General features: G+C 45.6%; 1 protein-coding gene across 2 annotated transcripts in view; it reads right to left on the bottom strand.

The window, feature by feature from the left end:
* Window positions 1-21,865, bottom strand: part of TRANK1 (tetratricopeptide repeat and ankyrin repeat containing 1) — a 99,966-nt gene that overhangs the window by 53,146 nt on the left and 24,955 nt on the right. Inside the window, exons 4-9 of one of the 2 annotated variants that reach the window (XM_045037902.1) lie at window positions 21,017-21,167; window positions 18,178-18,296; window positions 15,393-15,476; window positions 15,008-15,146; window positions 12,444-12,578; window positions 187-357 (exon numbers count right to left, since the gene is read on the bottom strand). In XM_045037902.1, the coding sequence (XP_044893837.1) occupies window positions 187-357; window positions 12,444-12,578; window positions 15,008-15,146; window positions 15,393-15,476; window positions 18,178-18,296; window positions 21,017-21,167 (799 nt within the window). The remainder of the gene's footprint in view (window positions 1-186; window positions 358-12,443; window positions 12,579-15,007; window positions 15,147-15,392; window positions 15,477-18,177; window positions 18,297-21,016; window positions 21,168-21,865) is intronic. The other variant, XM_045037903.1, reaches the window with a different exon arrangement.

Genomic DNA, 21,865 nt, shown 5'->3' with positions numbered 1-21,865 from the left:
CTGTAAGGAAGAGTTGTCTTACTGTACCTTTCCAAACAGGCAAACAAGTTTTCCAAAGTTGAGGGGTCTCACCTCCATCATCATATACTAAGAAAGTATAAAGTGATTTGCATCTAATATCACAGACCCAGTTTTAGCACCTCCCCCCCCCCCCCTCCAAAAAAGTTATTTCACCGGAAGCTGTACCTGATAGGTCCTTGGAACATGTGGCCAGCTTTTCCAAGTGACTGTTGATTTTCTCGATGGCTTTGAAGTTCTTATTCCTCTTCAGGACATCCATGGCAGACCGGGACTGTCGATCCAGCAAGGTGGGGTCTGCCCCAAAGCTCAGGAGCATCTGTACGTCCTCTGTTTGTGCTAGAGCAGGCCAGAACGACAACAGGGGATTGTCGAGGTTCCTTCTATAAGGAGACGTCCCCATGAAGGCTCTTCCTCCCAGTTCCCTGCCCAAGCAGCCTGGGGCAAGGAGACCAAGGTCCCTCTGCTTCTAGAATCTTAACTGCTGGCCTTGGGCAATCCACCCAACTCCCAGAAGCGAGAAGTCCTGTGTGGAGTGGGTAGGACAATAGCTTTTAAGAGGTTCAGAAGTGCTCTCCTCTCTACCTTTCTCCCCTCTCCTTGGCAACACGCAAGGAGAGGGGGGATCTGGTTACTAAGCAACAGTTACAGCTGTAAGGATAACAGCAAGCTGTGACTTCGGATTTCTTTATTCCCTAGAGGGGAAACAGAATATTCTTCCAGAAAAAAAAAGGGGGGGGAAAAAGCCTGTCTGGGGATAGAAGAAAGTGGCAATTGCTTTCGCATCAGGGTCTTTTTGTTGTCACTGTTTCCACCCTCCCAGTCCCAACCCTCTGGCTGCCAGCTCCATTCGCTGCTTTGACATATGTATTTGCCGAGCACCAAGGTGCCTCTGTGATCACAGATGCAACAGGTTTCCGAATGGAACGGGTGTAGCCCTGGGGGTACAAAGACTTATGTGGGCAAATCAACGCCTGATCCCCAACTTCCAAGCCCATGTTTTCCTAAAATTCACCGCCTTGACAAGGCACCTATCCAGGCATCGTCCTGTTCACGGAGCCCCCTTTTCCCATGTCCCCAGTCACAAGTGCCCTTCTCCCATTGACAAAAATGAGACAAAATTACAAAGTCAAACGTCTTACCCATCAAGGATCTCACTGGGGCAGGCAGAATTCTAAGATCGCCCCCAAGTGGGGCGCCTGGGTGGCGCAGTCGGTTAAGCGTCCGACTTCAGCCAGGTCACGATCTCGCGGTCCGTGAGTTCGAGCCCCGTGTCGGGCTCTGGGCTGATGGCTCAGAGCCTGGAGCCTGTTTCCGATTCTGTGTCTCCCTCTCTCTCTGCCCCTCCCCCGTTCGTGCTCTGTCTCTCTCTGTCCCAAAAATAAATAAATGTTGAAAAATAAATAAATAAATAAAAATAAAAAAAAAAAAGATAGCCCCCAACTGCCCAGCTGCACTGGCAAAATCGATCAGCACGCAGTTTGTGGGTTCGAGCCCCGCGTCGGGCTCTGTGCTGACAGCTCAGAGCCTGGAGCCTGCTTCGGGTTCTGGGCCTCCCTCTCTCTCTGCCCCTCCTCCACTTGTGCTCTGTCTCTCTCTCAAAAATGAATAAATGTAATGGGGCGCCTGGGTGGCTCAGTGGATTAAGCGTCCGACTTCGGCTCAGGTCATGATCTCGCGGTCCAGGAGTTTGAGCCCCGCGTCGGGCTCTGTACTGACAGCTCAGAGCCTGGAGCCTGCTTCGGGTTCTGTATCCCTCTTTCTCTGCCCCTCCCCTGCTCACACTCTGTCTGTCTCTCTCTCTCTCAAAAATAAACAAACATCAGGGGTGCCTGGGTCGCTCAGTCGGTTGAGCATCCAACTTCGGCTCAGGTCGTGATCTCATGGTTCGTGGGTTCGAGCCCCACGTCAGGCTCTGTGCTGACAGCTCGGAGCCTGGAGCCTGCTTCGGATTCTGTGTCTCCCTCTCTGCCCCTCCCCTGCTTGCTCTCTGTCTCTGTCTCTGTCTCTCTCTTGAAAATAAACAAACATTTAAAAAATTTTTAAACGTCAAAACGTGATGAGACTTCACACAGGTAATCAAGGCCCCAAAGCACTTGACCTCAAGATATGGAGATTATCCTGACCTAACCGCCTGAACTACATAAAGGTCAAAGGTATACAGGTCAGGAAGAGGGCAAAGGATTAAAATACGAGAGGGGTGTGAGGCACAAAAGAAATTCTCCCCTGCTGGCTTTGAAGGGGGGGGGGGCCACATGACAAAGAATGTGTGGGGCCTATAGAAGCTGACGCAGCCTCTGGCTGTCAGCCAGCAAGGGAACGAGAACCTCAGTCCTACCACCGCAGGGCACCGGCTTCTGCCACTACCGTGTGACCCCGAAAGAGGGCCCGGAATTCCAGATGAGAACAAAGCCCCGTCAGTACCTTGACACCAGCCTCAGGGGACACCGAGTAGAAAACTGAGTCACGTCATATCAGACGACTGTCCTACAGAACTGAGCTGTTTTGAGCCACTACATTTACAGGGATCTGCTGCACAGCCGAGAGAACTGACCGCGAACTCATGTACTGCCCCAAGGAGGTGAAAATTCCTGGCCCGCAGAGTATCAAAACAGAAGGGAGAAGCAGGTGACCGCCAGGTGACTCTTTTCGAAGGAACTACAGGCTACCCCCTCTTACTGTCCTCCGAAATTATTATTTTTCTCTGTAATAATTAGTTACAGAAGATTTTAATAGAGTGCTGTGGCTTTGATGATATCTGGAGTAGCAACTTTGTAATAATTAAATCTAGAAAAGAGACTAACTCTAGACTTTTAAATCACAGGAAAAAAAATTTTTTTTTTTTTTAATCTAAAACCATATAAGTATTTTTGTTCCAGAAGATCACTGGACGGCTGATGAGACTTTCAGGCATAAATTATATTAGGGTAAACTTCTCTCTGAAAAGTAAACGAGAGATATGATCCCCCAAAAAATGAATGAACAATTTGATATTTTTGGCTACTAAAGAGCTGGTCCATAATTTTTTACACAGGTGTTAGAGGACATCAAAATTGCTGTAGCATTTATATTCTAGTATATGCAAATGAAAGAGAGAGAGAATAGGTGTATTTTAAAATATCTGTGTACACAATTCTGAAAATTACCTTTTCTTACACATTTTTGACTCACAGATGAAAAATTCTAGATGTCAACATGAAAACATGTAAAGTGCATAGGTTTTCAAGTCTTGAAGGAGATAAAGAGGCAAAATTTGAAGACACACTAGGCTTTTTTTTTTTACTTGACTAGCACCCGTTACCCTTTTTCCTGATAACAAGAGCCCAGTTTTCCTTTGAGAAGCACCTTTTCCAGCCTACCTGACTTGAGGTGAGTGAACACCAGACAGACACACATTCTACCACCGTGACATCCTCCACAACGGCCGCAGCCCCGGCGTCGGCCGGGGCCCCAGCTCTGACCCCAACCAACCCCAGCCCCAGCCCCAGATCCAGGGGCAAACGTCTGATCGGGATCTGGACAATCAGATCATTCCATCCCGGAGCTCTGCCCCAGCCCCAGCTCTGGGGAAAATGCCTCACCAAGAACTAGCCAATAAGATCATCCCATCCTTCTGGCTCTACTGATTGGTTCATGGAGGGCATGTGACCAACGTCAAGTCACCAAGACTCCTTCCTAGGACTTGAGCTGAAATACTGAGTGGAGGTATCCTCTCTGGCTGCGATTGACAAATAGGCATAAGATAAACTTAATATCAGGCAGCTTCACCTGAAAGAGAGCCTGCCTAAGAAGGAACCTAACACAGAAGAAAGCAGAGCTGAGAGGTAGAAAGATTCTTGAAAACACCTTTGGAATACCTGGACCCAACTCTGGACTCTTGAGTCACATGAGCCAATAAATCCCCTTTCTTGCCAAAGCCAGTTGGAGCGTCTGCAGCTTATAACCAAGTCCAGTGCAACGACTCCTGGCCTGGCTTGATGTCAGTTGTAGGAGATGACCGTTTCTAGGCTTTGGGTCCTGCTGCTGCCGGGCTCTGGTAATTCCCTGAGACTGTACTCCTGGGCCTCCCAAACCACATTGATCCAGAGCCAAGAAGACCGTAGTAACAACCACCACCCACCAAAATGCCGACAGAACTGATGATTTCAGAGGCTCGATGATGCTGCAATTATTTTAAATGGTGAATTTGGAATTCAGGCCACGTTAAAGTCGCTGGAGAGCTCCTGAGTCTCCATGTATCAAAAAAGTATTAAAAGTGGAGATAACTCATACGCTGTTGGGGCAACCTTTCTGGGGTTCAAATTAGCAATAGCTTTCAAAAGCCAGATGCATACCAATATGCTAACATCCTAAAGTTGCACATATGTTTTTATTTATACATTCATAGAATATTTGTAGGAAAAAATCATAAGATATTGGTAACATGGGTTTCTAAGGCTAAAGGACAAAGACTCTCAATACTTTTTGTATCTTCTGAGTTGTGAAGGTAATCTATTTAAAATTTAAATAAAATGAGAGTCATCCAAATAAACAAAATGTACAATTCTTTGAACAAACAATCCCTCAACTAGGAGATAATCCTACAGATACATTCCCACCAGTGCACAAAGATGTGAGTAGGAAAATATTCTCTGAGCTTTATTTTCGGTAGCAAAATAACTGAAAACCATTTACACACCCATCAGTGAAGTATAGCCATGTCAGAAAAAACTGTTAAAAAAAAAAAAAATGATGGGGCGCCTGGGTGGCTCGGTCGGTTAAGCGTCTGACTTCGGCTCAGGTCATGATCTCACGGCCCGTGAGTTCGAGCCCCGCGTCGGGCTCTGTGTTGACAGCTCGGAGCCTGGAGCCTGTTTCAGAATCTGTGTCTCCCTCTCTCTCTGCCCCTCCCCTGTTCATGCGCTGTCTCTCTCGGTCTCAAAAATACATAAACATTGAAAAAAAATTAAAAAAAAAATGAAATAGCTATGCAGTTACTATTAGGGGAAAATGGCCAAGATTATTGTTCAGGGAAAAAGCAAGTTACTCAATAAAATGTAGAGTATGCCCACATTCATATTTAAAGCAGGAAAATAAAAATTGGATATAGACACACACACGCACATGCACACACAGGTACACACATGTATATATTCTGGCAAGACTCACGAAAAAATGCTTGGTAGCTGACTTTGTGAAAGAGAATTTACTTTTGATCACGTATCTTTTTTAAATGTTTGGATTTCTTTTTAACCAACAGCATGCCTTTCAATTTTATTTTTTGCTTTTAAAATATTTTTTAAATTTTTTTAAATGTTTATTTATTCTTGAAAGAGAGACAGAGTGTGAGTGGGAGAGAGGCAGAGAGACACAGAATCTGAAGCAGGCTCCAGACTCTGAGCTATCAGCACAGAGTGCGGTGCAGGGCTCGAACTCACGAAACATGAGATCATGACCTGAGCCGAAGTCGGATGTTTAACCGACTGAGCCACCCATGTGCCCATTAAAATATTTTTTGATTGAACATACCATAAAATTCATCCTTTTTAAAGTGTACAATTTAGTGGGTTTCTGTGTATTTATGAAGTTGCATAACCATCACCACTATCCAGTTCCAAAACATTTCATCCCCCCAAAAAGAAACCTTACATGCATTAGCAGTCACTCCATATTTCCCCTGTCCCACCCCCAGGGGCAATGTGGAATCTGATTCTGTCTCTAGGGATTTCCTTGTTCCGGACATTTCATATAAATGTGATCGTGCAGTATGTGGTCTTTTGTGTCTGGTTTCTTTTACTCAGCATAATGTTTCTTTTTTTTTTTTTTTTTAATGTTTGTTTATTTCTGAGACAGAGAGAGACAGAGCATGAGAGGGGGAGGGGCAGACAGAGAGGGAGACAGAATCTGAAACAGGCTCCAGGCTCTGAGCTGTCAGCCCAGAGCCCGACGCGGGGCTCGAACTCAGCATAATGTTTCAAGGTTCATCCACGTTGCAGCATGTATCAATATTTCCTTCTTTTTTATGGCTGAATAATATTGCACTGTATGGATGTACTGCCTTTTTTTGTCCATTCAGCAATTGATGGAGATTTGGGTTGCCTGCATTATTTTGGCTCTTATCCCATAAGGCTGCTTTAAACCTTCACGGGCAAGTTTTTGTAGGAATACGTTTTCATTTCCATGAGGCATACACCTAGGGGTAACATTGCCAGATCATATGGTGATGTGAGTACTGCCAGACTTTTTTGCAAAGCAGGTGCACGCCATTTTTTATTCCCAATGTTTCCACATCCTCGTCAATAAGTTCCTGTCATCTTTTTGTATCTCAGCCATCTTGGTGTGAAGTGTACTTTTAATTTTTAAACCAGCTTTTGAAAGGTGATTCAAAGAAGCCTCTATGAAAAGGCAAAGAGACTAGTAGACCAGGAGAGAAAGTTCAGAATTAGTGGCATCTCAAATCCCTGAGGTCTTGCACACTTTAAAAATAAATGATGCTGAAAAATAAATAAAATAAATAAATAAGGCTGAGACAAATAAGTGGACATCTGGAAAATGGTAAAACTAGATCTTTGCATGAAACTCCAATGGACCAAGGATCTAAATGTCAAAAAGGAAACCAGGCACCTGGCTGGCGCAGTCAGTTAAGCATCTGACTCTTGATTTCAGCTCAGGTCATGATTTCATGGTCGTGGGATTGAGCCTCACATTGTGCTCTATGCTAAGAGTGTGGATTCTCTCTCCCTCTCATTCTGACCTTCCCCCGCTCATGCTCTATCTCTCTCTCAAATACATAGAAAAAAAACTTAAAAAAAAAAAAAAAAGAAAGAAACCATACAGGTACTAGAAAAAAACAGAAGTCTTTAACTTTGATGCAGGTAAAGATTTTCTAACTCTGACGCCAAATACAGAAGCAAGAAATTAATAGATCAATAAATTTGACTACATAAAAAGAATCAAATTTGCATGACAAAAAAGAAGGCAGAAGACAACTGAAAAACTGGGAGAAAAAATTCATAACTTATACCATAGACAAAGAGCTAATGAACAAAGAATTCTTAAAAATTGAGGGCAAAAGACCAAAAATTCTATGGAAAAAGGGGAAACAGACATGAACATATAACTCTCCAAAAAAAAAAGTATCTGTGTGTATATGTGTGTGTGTGTGTGTGTGTGTGCGTGTAAATGGTTCTCAAATGTATTTTTCAACATCCAAAGTCATACATAATTAGAAGGTAAACCTATTGATACCTTGAGACACCAATTTTTACCTCTCAGACCAGAAGAAATTTAGAAATCCGACAACAAATTCTGTTGGTGAATCTGTGGGGAAAGACGCATACATGGCAGGTAGTTGTGCAAACTGACACAGTCCTTCCAGATGGAAATCTGACGATATCTAACAGAACTAAATATGCACTTATGATATGGGGTGACCTGCAGGACATAACTGTTAATGGGAAAAAAAAAGCCAGGTGCCAAACAGCATCTGTAGAAGGGGACCCTCCATGTAAAAAAGGAGATGTAAGAAAACACACGTGTATCTGCCCATCACTGCAAAGGGAATCCAGAAAAAATAGGCCTGATATACAAGAAACTGATCGCTTACAGGGAGCGGATGGGAGAGGGGCAGAAAGAAGGGGGGAATTGGGAACTGAGGGTGTTGAGAGGAGGAGGAAATGACCCTTCTCTGAGTATATCTTTTTGTAAAGTTCAGACTCCTAGAACCATAATAATGTTTCACATATGTGGCTTTCACGTACCAAAACGTAAACAAAACCAATCAGGACATGAGAAGAACCCTAAAATGAAATGCAAACACTGAAAAAATAATCCTCGGGGTACTACAAATGAGCAGCATACCTGCAGTGAATAGGGTGGGGAGGAAAAGAACTTACTATCTTGACTGGATGCCGTAAAGTTGAAGACAAAAAGAACTGAACACAGACGAACATAAAATGAACATAAAACAAACATAAATCTAGTTAGTGGATGTGTTTCTCAAAGAGGCATGGGATAGCAGGTCTGAAACTCATAAAAGTGAGCACATAAGTAAATATATTGTAGAAGAGAGAGGTCACAAATTTTAAAAGGCTAAACAACCATGGTGTTGGTCTGCAATCAGAGGTATGATAGGGCTCGTCAAAGGAACACAGAAGCCAATCCGAAGGAAAGAGTGCCTCATGGCCACAGCTGGAACAACTTGGGCAACAAAATAAATAATGATAGTATTAGATTTTACCCCATAGAATAAATATCCATGAGTCCATATTAAAATACACATACATACATACATACATATATCGAAGGGATAGCTCTTCATTGCAACACAATCCTAAGTAATAAATGTAGAAGAAAAGAAGAAAATTAAAAATCAACATTAACCAAAGGTCACAGTAATAGTTGATGCTGATAAGATCCACCAATGGATACTAAAATTAGTGTGCAAAAGTTTAAAGGGCAACAGTATTTGCATAGATGGTATTTGGAGAGTTCACATTATCTCCTACAAGGTATTCAACAACTATGAAAAGAAAGATGGTAACTTCACAATGGAGAAGTCCCACAGATCACAACTTAACCAGCCAATCAAGGCTAACGTCACAGGACATATTGCCATCACGAACTCCTGGATATAATGTTGAGAAGAACACAAAATTATTTCTGTAGAATTCTTACCAAAAATGCCTGACTTTATTCCAATGATGAGAAAGCATCAAACAAACTCAAACTGATAGACCATCTACAAAACGACTGACCAGTACTCCTCAAAAGGGTCAAGGTAACAGAAGCCCGAGGAACTGTCAAAGACTGGAGGATACTAGGGAGCCCTGACAAGGAAGTGGGGTACAGGTCTCCAAATGGAAAAAGGTCATTCATGAAAACAGGGGTGAAATTCGCATGAGGTCTGTGTATGTTGATAGCATTGTCAAAATTAACTTCTTGACTTTGATAATCAAACTCTGACACGTAACATGCTAAGATTAAGGGAAGCTGGGGGAGGGTATACAGAAACTCTCTGAACTATTTTTGCCTCTTTTCTGTATGTCTAAAATTAGTTGAAATTGAAGATTTAAAAACAAAAAAAAGCTCCTTTGATGAAAAAGAGAAGCATCCTGCAAGAGTAGTGAAGCCTCATTTGGCAATGCCCGGGGGACAGCCCATGTTTACACCTGCATGGAGAAAGGAGCCTCTCTTTACTTCACGTGCTTATTCTCCCATGTTGCAGAAAGTCCGGAAGGTTTCTGCCTTTGTAAGAAACAGTATAAAGTTGTGCCGTCCCATATGGCAGCCGTGAGACACAGATGGCTCCTGAGCACTTGAGATGTGGCTCGTCGGCACTGAGATGTGAGCGATCATATGCTGGATAGATGGGCTAAATAACACATATTGGATAGGCTAAGTATACTGGCCTATATATATATATATATATATATATATATATATATATATATAGGCTATATATATTGGCTAAATACATAGGCTAAATATATAAAAACATATATTGGATAGGCTAAATAACACATATTGGATAGGCTAAGTATACTGGCTTATATATATATAGGCTATATATATTGGCTAAATACATAGGCTAAATATATATAAACATATATTGGATGGGCTAAATAACACATATTGGATAGGCTAAGTATACTGGCTTATATATATATATAGGCTATATATATTGGCTAAATACATAGGCTAAATATATATAAACATATATTGGATGGGCTAAATAACACATATTGGATAGGCTAAGTATACTGGCCTATATATATATACAGGCTATATATATTGCCTAAATACATAGGCTAAATATATATAAACATATATTGGATGGGCTAAATAACATCTATTGGATAACGCACATCGGTTGGATGGGTTAAATAACATACATGACGAAAATTAGTTTCACTTCTTTTGCCTTTACTTTTTCATATGACTACCAGAAAATTTAAAATTATACGTGGCTCTCATGATGCTTGTACTGGACAGTCCTTGTATAAGTTCCAGGAAAGGAAATGCTTGCCAAGTTATCAATGCAGAGAGTTGGCACCCGAGGCGCTCCATGCATGTAAAATACCCCACACCGTGCAAAACCACCTGGATTTCAGGAGACTTGGAGCTGCGTTTCTTTGCAAACTGAAAAGTCCTGTCTGGAAATACTTCTGGGGGGGGGGCATTTTCAGAGTAGGGATGTGTAAGGAGAGCACAGTGATTGGAGACACAGACGTTACCCATAAATGACCAGGGTAATTATCATTAGCTGGAACCAGATCACCCTAGTCCACAAGGGCCAGTAGTCGAATGTCTAGAAATGCTACAAGATGGTTGATCAACATAGCCATTTAAACTTACGATAAATAGGTTACATTAAAAACAAAACTCGGGGCACCAAGTCTTGCCGTGTTTACACCAAGAAAATTGGCAAACACCACAATTCAGGGCTTTTCCTTCTGAAGAACCCACTTGTCAAACATTTGCCAGGATACCATTGCCTTTAAGAAGGTACTAAAATAGGAAGCGATCCCACATGGCGGAGAAGCAGGGGGATCCGAAGTTCCCTCGTCTCTCGAACACAGCAGTGTTGAGTCCAAAGGACTTTGAACTGCAAGACCCCGGGTAGCAACGTGACAGAGATGCCTCCAGGGACCTACCAGGACAAACTGGTGGGCCGTAGGTGCGTGACTGCAAACTGGGAGAGATACGATGGGCGGCAGAGGAACAGAGGGGAGGGATCCCCTTCTGCAGAGAGACAAAGAGAAGAGGAAGGGAGGCTGGGGAAGCGTAGGACTGTATCTGGACAAGAGAAGAAGGTAGTAAAATACACAGGACACCAAAAAAGACAGTAACGAGTGCCGGCAAGGATTCAGAAAAATGAGAACTTTTGTGCGTCACTGGTGGGAAGTATAAAATGGTGTAGCCACTTTGGAAACCAGTCTGGCAGTTCCTGAAGGGATTCCACGTGGTTACCGTATGATCTGGCAATACCACTCCTAGGTATCTACCTAAGAAAAATGGAAATATATCCCAACACAAAAACACATACACAAACGTTCACAGCAGCATTATTCGTAATAGCCGAAGGGTGGAGACAAGACACGGGCCCATCCACTGATGAATGGGTAAATAAGATGTGGTTTACCCACACAACGGGATATTATTTGGCAATAATAAGGAATGAGGTCCTGATACATGCTACAAGGTGAACGTTGAGAGCATGCTCAGTGACAGAAGCCAGTCACGAGACTGTATGATTCCATTTGTATGAGATGGCCAGAAGAGGGAAGTCCACGGGCACAGAAAGTAGGTTAGTGGTTGCTTAGGGCTGGAGAGGTAGGGAGAAATGGGAAATGACTGCTGATGGATCCGCGGTTTCTTCTGGAGACGATGAGAATGTTTTATAACTGATCGTGGTGATGGTTGCATAACACCGTGAATGTGCTAAAAACAGGGAATCGGACCCTTGAAACAGGTGAATTATGTGGCATCTGAATTATATTTCGATAAAGCTCCAAACAGTATCTGTAGCACACCCTTTCTCCGTTTCCCCAGATGTGGGTTCCTGGGACGCAGTTCCGTGGGGGTGACATTAGAGAAACAATCCTCGCTGGGCTTCCCTGGGACACGTTGAGGAAAAAAGACTACAAGTGCCTGGGACATCCCCAACCAGAGCCCTCCAGGCTGCGTCTAGTCCACAGGCATGTTTAATTTTGAGCAGACATTTTATAATCTTGAGGTGTCTTATTTTTTAAAAATCCATCTTTCCAGGGGGCACCTGGGTGGCTCAGTCGGTTGAGCGTCCGACTTCGGCTTAGGTCATGATCTCACTGTTCATGGGTTCGAGCCCCGCATTGGGCTCTGTGCTGACAGCTCAGAGCCTGGAGCCTGTTTCGGATTCTGTGTGTGTCTCTCTCTCTACCCCGCCCTCCCTCGCTCGTGCTCTGTCTCTCTCTGTCTCAAAAATAAATAAACATTTAAAAAGTACATTAAACAAAAAAAAGAACCAGCCTCACTCTTCCTCGTGGCCTGTCCGGCCTTGGCAGGTATGGAGGATGCGATCCCCGCGTTCGATTCTAAGTGGCCAGAAAGCAGGACCACTTCTGTGGTCTGGCTTGTTAGTGTAGATTTGGCATAAAATAAAGCGCTTATAGTAACTGTGTGATGAGGGAAGGAGCAGGACAGCCAGAAGCCCGTATCCCAGAGACATTCAACCCCACAGAAGCCATTGAAGCCGAAAGAGCGTGGGATCCCAGCCAATCTTCCTTCCCTCGACCCGCATCTTTCCTGCATATAGCCTGCGCTCCCGGTCATGCTTAGGTCGACATAAGGTTTAGCCCTCTGGAGCCCGGCCCAGGAGGAAAAGGGTAAAAACGTGCGGTCAGGCTCTCTAATGCCTGAGGTCACCCAGCCCACAGCACCCCCTCCAGCCTGGTGTCGCCACTTACGTTTGATGAGGTATCCTGGGTAGTGAGCCGCGGCAACGACGTGGAGAACGGTGCAACCACCCTCGTCCTTCTGGTTGATGCGGCCTTTCCACTCGGGCTTGTGGTCCATCAACCACCTGAAAAGATGGTTTTCCTCTGAAGGGAATTAAAATGAGTTCCTGACGTTATTTTCCACACACAGAAAATCAATCTGAAAGCACATCAACACGTCCCGTCCTGAGGGAGCCGAATGGGGACTCCGACACATGTGTGCCACTCACCACGGGAATGGGAGACACAGAGCTTGTCAACTAAAAGGATGAGTTCTAACTTCAGCCAGATTTCCGAGCAGCAGAGCCCGAGACCGGGGTTCTTGTACGTGTGAGTTGTTGACGGGGAGCTCAGGAGAAAGAGCGTGAGGGACGCAGGGCGGGGCAGGGGAAGGAGGCGAGCAGAGGTGTGGTCTCCCCTGAGTCGGCCTCAGCCTGACCCCCCAGGGAGCTCTGCAGCGTGAGCTGCACCACGGTGTTGACCCACGAGGAGGCAGGGGCTAACCTCTGTGTCAGTCAGTCAAGAGCTCCAGAGCACCTCTAGGGAGGGGGTGTGGTGGGGGGGGAGCGCCTCCAGAGAATGGGGGGCTGATTGGCCAAGAGCAGCTCTCTGGCCAAGGAGGCAGCTGTGGAACAGCAGGTGGGGATGGGGGCACTAGTCGTAAAGAGGCTCCAGGCAGGGCAACAGTGCCCGTGTCAGAAAGCAGGTCAGTATCCGAAAAGGTTACCCTATTCAATACTGTTAATAAGACTGTTAATCAAGACTGTTAATATTTTTTATGTTTATTTATTTCGAGAGAGAGCGCATGTGCGTGAGCGCACATGCAAGCAGGGGAGGGGCAGAAAGAGAGGGAGAGAATCTCAAGCAGGCTCCGTGCTCAGCTGGGCGCCCGGTGCGGGGCTTGATCCCATGACTGTGAGATCATAACCTGAGCTGAAGTCAAGAGTCGGACGCTCAACTGACTGAGCCACCCAGGAGCCCCGATAGGACATATAGTTAAAAGTTATTTTCCCACGTTCCTTCCTTGGAGCTCCTGGGATCAAGGAAAGCCACACACTTCTGCCAACTCTTTGAACACGGTCTGTCACTACGTCAGAGTTTTCCTCTGAGAAACAAATCGGGGATAACCTTGAACGCTTGATGGTATTGACACGTGCCTGTACCCATGGGAGCTAACGTAAAGAGCAGACACAGCGGGGAATCATGACTTTCACAACCAGAGGCACACGTCTCTGGGTTCCAGATTCCTAGTTTAAAACTGGGAGGATTGGGGGCGCCCAGTTGGCTCCGTCAGCCGGCGTCCGACGCTTGATTTCAGCTCAGGTCATGATCCCCCGGTCGTGGGATCGAGCCCAGAACTGTACTCCACACGGAGCGTGGAACCTGCTCAAGATTCTCTCTCTCTCCCACTCTGCCCTTCAAAAATCAAAAATAAAAATTAAAAAAACTGGGAGGATTGGACCAAATTGCTTTTAGTCAGACTTTACTTTTAAATGTTTGATCCACCAGTCCCTCCGCAAGAATAAAACATTTCATGGGCTCCTCAGTACATGAAATGGAAATCTGGTTAAAGGAAAGTGGGGGCCCAGGTCTTGAAGGCCCTGCCCACCCCCCTCACTCTCTCATTCCCAGGAAGGCAATCCAGCCTAGAAGAGGAAGACTGTCTGGACAATTCTCTTGCCTCTTCTGGTGCCGTACATGCTTGGAAAAGAAAAACAAGCTTTTATCTTGTGTGTGCGTGTGTGCGTGTGTGTGTGAATGATAAAATTTAAATATTTTTGAATTGAACTCCTATAGCCAAGTGGTGAAGACTTAAAAAAAACAAAGAATTCTATGAAAATCGGAGTCCTTTAAAAGAACCACAGCAGGCACTATCAACAACAGCCAGTGTTGAAGAGTGTTGAAGCAGTCGACTCTCCGGCTAGAGAGAAAATGAACCCGAACAAGGGGAAAGACCACACGCGCCTTCCGCGGCTCGAGGAGCTCCACCCAGCAAAGGCTGTCTGTCCCAAGGTCCCTCCTCGGGTCTCAGTGCCCCTGTGCTGCCAGGATCTGTCTAGGAACACAGAATCTTTTCAGCTTGGGCCCCTGTAGCTACTAGGTCCCGGGCGAAATAAAAACAAGGCTGTCTGGGGAGCCCGGGTGGCTCAGTCAGTTGAGCGTTTGACTTTGGCTCAGGTCATGATCTCACGGCTTGTGAGTTCGGCCCCCCAATCGGACTCTGCACTCACAGCCTAGAGCTTGCTTGGCATTCTCTCTCTCCCTCTCTCTGTCTCTCCCTCTGCCCCTCTCCCCCGCTCGCACCCTCTCTCTCTGTAAAATAAAAAAATAAAACGTTTTAAAACCAAAACCAAAACCAAACAATGCTATCTCCCTGCTGCCTTTATTCATCTGAATAATCAAACCATTTGAGTATTCAAATGGTTTGAACATTCCACCTTCAAGTGGCTAAATTCTGGTGGCTAAATTCAGCAGAGCTCGGAGCTCAGAGCCGGGAGGGCGGCTTGGGTGGGGTGAACCAGAAGAACACTCACTTGCTTGGATACAGAGCCGCATGAGGGCATGAAGAGGGTATGGTCCTATCGTCTCAATACTCGCACCAATGGAGACGAGCCACTGCACTAGCTTGGGCACCTGTTCCATATTCTCGTAAAGCCCAATGAAGACATATTTCTGGGGGGGGAGAAAAACACAAAGGAAGAATCATGGAAGTCACTACATCAATATTAAACGTCAAACCCCTTCACTCATAGAATTTGGGATCAGCAAAACCTAGATTCGCTGTGGCCCACGCCTGAGATCATTATAAACAACCGATATGCAGTGAGGCAGCTGAAGTCCCCTTATACAAGCGGAGGTCCCAAATACAAGCCCCAAGTGGCCTGACTTAAAACCGTATGTCTCAAGAAGCCACCTCACCTCAAAGAGACTCTTCAGTGATAACTCTGGGACATGGATATTTCGGGGTAGCCGGTCCTTTCTCGCTGACAGAAGTAGGAACGACTGGTGAGAAGGGAGAAAGAGAAAAACCTGGAATAATAATGCTCTCCACGTAGGTTATTGGAACAAACGTTACCTTCGGGGTGAAAACAAACAAGCAAAAACCAAAACAAAATACCCTCCAGCCCTATCTCTCTCTCTCTCTTTTTTTTTTAAATATTTGTTTTTGAGAGAGAGACAGAGCGAGCACAAGCCGGGGGAGGGGCAGAGAGAGATGGGGACAGAGGATATGAAGCGCGCTCTGTGATGACAGCAGACAGCCTGATGCGAGGCTTGAACTCACGAACTGTGAGATCATGACCTGAGCTGAAGTCAGATGCTTAACCAGCTGAGCCACCCAGGCCCCCCAACCCCATCACTCTTTTTAAGTTACGTGCCAAGCTTTACAGCCTGAGCCATGATAATCGAAGTCCCTCCGTCCGGCCGATGTCCTGCTCCTGCTGACAGCTAAGCTCTCTCCACATTTCCTCGAAGCCTGCTGCAGACGGGAGCAGCTGACGTTAAGCAGCATTGCCGAGGGCAGAGTGGGTAAAAAAGTGATTCTCTGCAAAATTCTTAAAGCCGAGCAAGCAGAGGAATCCCATCCTTCACAAGCATCTCATCCCAATTAATTCTGTAGCACACGGGTGTTTCATAAGCCCCAAGTGTTTGGGGTCCGTTAGACCCCGCCGAGCAGAGTGTGCTGGAAAGGTCCCTATCAGCGAGTGACAGCCGGCTGCCCATCTCTCCCCAATTCCACACCCGGTAGCCCTGTTCGAGGCTTCAGGTTGGCCATGGCTGGAGTACTGATGCTACAAAGATTGACAAACACTACAAATCAGGCCTTTTTCTCGCAGAGAGCCAGTTGTTGAACCACTGACCCAAACTAGAGTCAATGAAGAAACTGAATCCCTCAGAAAGGTTAAGCAATTTGTCCTAGGTCACACAGAGAGGTCCCTCCTGAGATCATCCAGGTGTGCCAACAGGTCTGAGGGCTCCAGGTTCTGGTATGGCCGTGACTGGGGCCCGGGCTCTGCATCAGTCTCCCTCGTGTATGCCCAGTGGACATGGGGACCACAGGGACTGAGCCTATGGCCACATCTTGTTTGCAGGTTCCTTCAGCCTGCTACCCTCTCTTTACTGCTCACCCTGAACACACAGGCCCCAATCTCAGATGACATACTCAGGGTTCTAACAATCCTGATTGCTGACCGGCTTTTTTTTTTGGGTGGGGGGGGGGGTCTTTGTTTCCAATATGTGAAAATGACCTGGGCCCCACTGCTGGGGTATTGGACCAAGTGCACCTGTCCCTTGGGCTGCCTTCTTGGGCCTTCCCTTCCCTACCTACCTGCTTTCTCAAGACCTTGGAACATGGGACTGAGTTTCAGGGAACTCGTGGCTGGATTTTAGGGGATGTCCCACGAACCCCCTGAAACTATAGCCATAACTGTGTGTGTATAAAAACAGAACCTCATAGATTTCATTAGATTTCCAGTGGAATCCACGAGCTTTCTAAAAATTGAAGAATTCTGTCTTCTAAAGTCATTCGCCCTGCCTGGCTCTAGAGTCCTTACGGCTTGCCCTGGCTTTCAGTGACTTTTCTGGACTGCCAGGCTTTAGAAAGCCCAGCAGGCCCTTCCTGACCTAACTCCCATCCTCGGCCGGCTCTTTTCACGAGCACGGAGAGGCCACCATCAATGACAACTATGCACTGGGCACGTAGCACAGCCAGCTACCATGAAGCTCCATTAGCTCAGTGCCTGGCACATCGTAAGCCCCTGACAAGCATTAGCTAATATTATTATTAGGCGTTCTTGCTCCGGTATTTCTAAACTTCACCAAAGCCCCGAGGGAGTAAGTTTATAGCCTGAAACTTACAAACGCGGAAATGAGGCCCAGAGGGGAAATAATTGGTCCAAAACAGAAAGTGGAAGATGATGATTCGAGGAGGCATCTGTGTCACACCAAAGCCCAGGCTGCGTGTGTGCTGGGCACCGGGAATCCCTTCCACGGATTCCCCGCCTCGGGCCGGCTCCTGCAGCCTCACTGCTACCTGCGGGCAGCGGTCCCTTAAGCCTACACGGAAGCGCTGGGGGCAGCACAGGCAGGTCTCCTGAGCCCACACTAGCAAATGCAATATAGAAAAGACTGCATGAGGGCGCCTGGGTGGCTCGGTTGCTTAAATGTCCAATTCTTGATTCTAGCCCAGGTCATGAGCTCACGGTTTGTGAGTTCAAGCCCCACATCGGGAGGGAGTCATAGCGTGGAGTCTGTGTGGGATTCTCTCTCTCTCCCTCCTTTGCTGCCCTTCCCCTGCTCACGTGCTCTCCCTCTCTCTCTCTCTCAAAATGAATAAGTAAACATTAAAAAAAGATTATATGAAGATGAACATTCCAAAATTTATTTTCCTCATTCCATATTACCATTGGCATCTGGACTTTACACTTCTGGGATGACCACGGAGACATAGGGCAAGGAGAGAGGGTGATACACGTTAGCTAATATTATTATAGTGTTCTGAATACGTTTTCTATCTTTAAAAAAAACTGGCTAATTAATATACCTCAGTGACTTTCCATTTTTAATGATGTGTCAGTTAAAAAGTTATTTTGGCATCAAGATAAACAAATAATAAATTACAATCCCCCTCCCCAGTGCCAGCAGAAAGACTCTGTTTGATCGAGAATGTGCTTTTCCCACAAGAGAGTCATCTCCTTTTACTTACGTGCCATAATCCTTTCTTTGCCAACTTTTCTATTACAGACTGCCACACTTCTGTTGAGAATCCGGTAGTAAAAATACGATCGAAACAGGGCAAGAAACTTTGCAAAACAATGGGGTCGCCTGAAAGAAAGTTCCATAGTTTAGAAATTTTAACCCAGGCAGAGTCTAGAACATTTGGGAAAAGGTCCTCCATTTAGGACCACACATAAACAAATGGTAAATTAAAGATATCAGAACGAGAGGCATTCTCGGGCACCAGGGTGGCTCGGTCAGTTGAGCCTCTGACTCTTGACTTAGGCTCAAGTCATGAGCTCCTGGTTTGTGGGTTAGAGCCCCACTCTGACAGTGAAGAGCCTACCTGGGATTCTCTCTCCCCCTCTCTCTGCCCCTCCCCTGCTCACACATACACACACACACTCTCTCTCTCCCTCTCTCTCTCTCTCTCAAAATAAATAAACTTTTTAAAAAAGAAAAAAGAAAGAGAGGCACTTTCAAAGTAAAAGTCCTATATAATTGACTGAAGCAGCAATCATTTTAAGTTCACCTATAAACTCAATGCCCCAAGGGTTAAGCGGTGTAATGTGAGCTAATACTTACTTAGCTCTTCTATATGTGAAGCCCAGTGATATGTGCTAATATTTAATCCCTCAAACATACTGACAAGGCACTGCCTATTATCTCCACTTAGAGAGGAAGAAATAGAAGCTCAAAAAAGTTAAAAAAAAAAAAAAAACTCACTTCCCTTAAGATGTGACATCATATGAGGCATGTTAAGATACAAAACAGATGAACATAAGGGAAGGGAAGCAAAACTAATATAACAGGGAGGGGGACAAAACATAAGCGACTCTTCAATATGGAGAACAAACAGAGGGTTGCTGGAGGGGTGGTGGGAGGGGGAATGGGCTCAACGTGTCAGGGGCATTAAGGAATATACTCCCGAAATCATTGTTGCACTAGATGCTAACTAACTTGGATATAAATTTAAAAAATAAAGAAATTATAAAAAAAAAAAAAGAAGAAGAAGAAAGATAGAAAGAAAGATGTGACAAATATTATCCTCACCCAACCAATGAGAAACGGAGACAAACGAGGCCAGGCTTCGTGGCATATCACGCAACCAGTTAACGACAAAAACAGAGATGGGAACCCAGATCCACCAACTCTCTTATTCAACACACATTCTTCTAACCTAGTGGCCCAATGCATCTCATGATCCTCCAAAAGCCACATTTCTCAAACCCATGGGTGAGATCATCCAAGGAGACGAGGCAGGTGCCAGAATAGCATGGCACCTCCTCCAGGATTATCAATTTCCACAGATAGGTAACTACCAAAATAAATAGATGTTGCACAAAAGGATACAAAATTTCCATAAGCATATTTTTCAAATTTTAGAAATCGGGCCGTGGGCATCCATTCACCCTCCAAACAGGAGTCCTTTGGTATAAAAGTCTGGGATGAGTTACCCTACGGAGTCCTACGACGTGCCGTTCTCAGGATGGGAGCAGAATGGAAACCGTCCAGATTTCTTAGGGGAGCCGTCGCCAAGAACGAACGGTGACTTTACAAAGATGCAGAAAAGACATGAGGGATCGAAGGGGAATGGCCAAGCCATCAGGTTCAGAGGAATGGGACACAGGCTCCGTCACGGCAGTGAAAGGGTGCCTGGAAAGCTGTGACCCATCAGCACTCATCTGGGCATCTTCCATTTCTCTGCTGGGGGGACGTGGCTGTGTCTACCTCCAACCACCCCCCACTCACTGCCTGATGCGGCTCTCACCCCCCATCTGTGCCAAACTTGCCAAAATCTGTGGCATGCTGGCCACAGACCACACAAGTTGCCTTCCCACACTCCCAGTGGGAACAGGTGGCTCTGTCACAGTTGAATTTATTTCCCCGCCTCTGAAAGCCAAAGACCATTTGCCCACAGTTCTAACAGGTGCCATGTTTCACATCCTAACATCTCTAGAATCGGGACGTGTGTGACGATTGAGTTTGTCTCTTAGTGGCAAAGCATCTGTTTCAGTGGCACATCTTACATGGGTACAATCTTAAATGTGATCAAACACAATATATAAAACAATGGGCTGGTCATTGGCAGAACTTTTAGACTGCGCCAAGATAAACACAGAAAGAGTTGCGTGGTCACTGGCAGGGAGTACATTACATTGTGTTACGGCTTTCTGTCTTTGTCTAATCCAGGCCACTGACAAAGCCGGCTCACGGGCCAGGTCATTAGAGTAATAACTCAAGGCAGTGACGCAGAAAGCCCCCGTGCGTCACTGACCATAGCGGCCGAGACGCCGGGCACCGCGGCAGCTTCCGCAGGACCCTCCATCAGCCCTTCCAGGCTATTCTGACAGCGAACAAAAATATTGCCTCCACGTATGGGATAAATCCATGCAAAAATCATAGGAAAGAGCACAACTCACGTAAAACGAGTAGTATGAATAGGGAAAGATCTCTCAGTAGCAACACAGAAAACTGACGTCTGAAACAAGAGTGGCAGAGCTCTAAGTGATTTCTGCAAAACAATTTCGGTGTTTTTACAAGCACCTGAGCCACCCCAACTTCCAAAATGCTTTCTAATGTGAAAATCAGTTTCATTCAAACTGCATACATCAGCCACAAAGAAACCCCCTGGAATTATCTCTCCAGGAGCCATTCAAATAAAATAACAAGGACATGGAAAGGAAGGAAGGAAGGAAGGAAGGAAGGAAGGAAGGAAGGAAGGAAGGAAGGAAGGAAGGAAGGAAGGGAGGGAGGGAGGGAGGGAGGGAGGAAGGAAGGAAGGGGAAGGAAGGAAGAAAGGCAGATTTCCCACGGTTACAACTTACTGCCCATAGTGGTAAAGACTCCCACAAGGAAATCAGCAATCTGGATCTGGTCCGGGCTGCCCTGGAGAAGTCGCAGACCCTCGAAAAACATTCGAGCAGCTTCGTAAGGCTGAAGCAACCTCAGCAAGGAGTAACCAGCCCGGTAGTATCCCTGGGACAGAAGAAAAGCAAACCCGTAACTCACCCATCCCTCTAGCCAGCTGCTAAAAGGAAAGGCAAGATTGATGACATGGGGAAATGACCCGGAGAGGTTTCACTTCTGTGTCAGCACAGATTTCTAACAAGCACTGGCTACAGGATTTCCACGTTACGTTCTGTGCCACAGTTTTCCTGTCATTTTGCAACTGCCAAGAAAACAATCATTTCCAAATGCATGACTTCTGCTGCCTCTAACATAGGACAGAGCGAAGGAAGCGGGCCCGCTTCCAAGTACACGTGTGGCTTATTCACGCAACAAATCACAGCCCTGGCAAGAAGAGAATGAAAAAACATCCTCCGACGACAGCGTTCCAGAAAAGAACGAGATTGTCATGTAAACACAGAACTTGTTCCCTGCTCCTTTCAATCAAAGTCAACACGACTTCCACGGCTACCCGGCTGGAAAAAAAGTTGTCATGACAAGCGTTGAGGTATATCGAGCTCCACGTTATAGGCAGTGTATACCGGAGGCAAAAATTTTCTATTTCTGTGGAGAGGAAAATTACAATGATTGTTGGAGGAAAATGGCGGACTTTTGCCTATATAAAATGGTGTGCCTTGAGTAGGAACAAAATGGCAGTGCCTTCCCCCTCTTTGATTCTCTAAAGGAATCCACACCAGGATCTATCATGACAACATTCTAAGATAATG

Source organism: Felis catus, chromosome C2 (assembly GCF_018350175.1).
Source record: "Felis catus isolate Fca126 chromosome C2, F.catus_Fca126_mat1.0, whole genome shotgun sequence".
NCBI classification, from domain to species: domain Eukaryota; kingdom Metazoa; phylum Chordata; class Mammalia; order Carnivora; family Felidae; genus Felis; species Felis catus.
The sequence above is the reverse complement of the archived record's forward strand: the minus strand, read 5'-3'. Positions and strand labels throughout refer to the sequence as shown.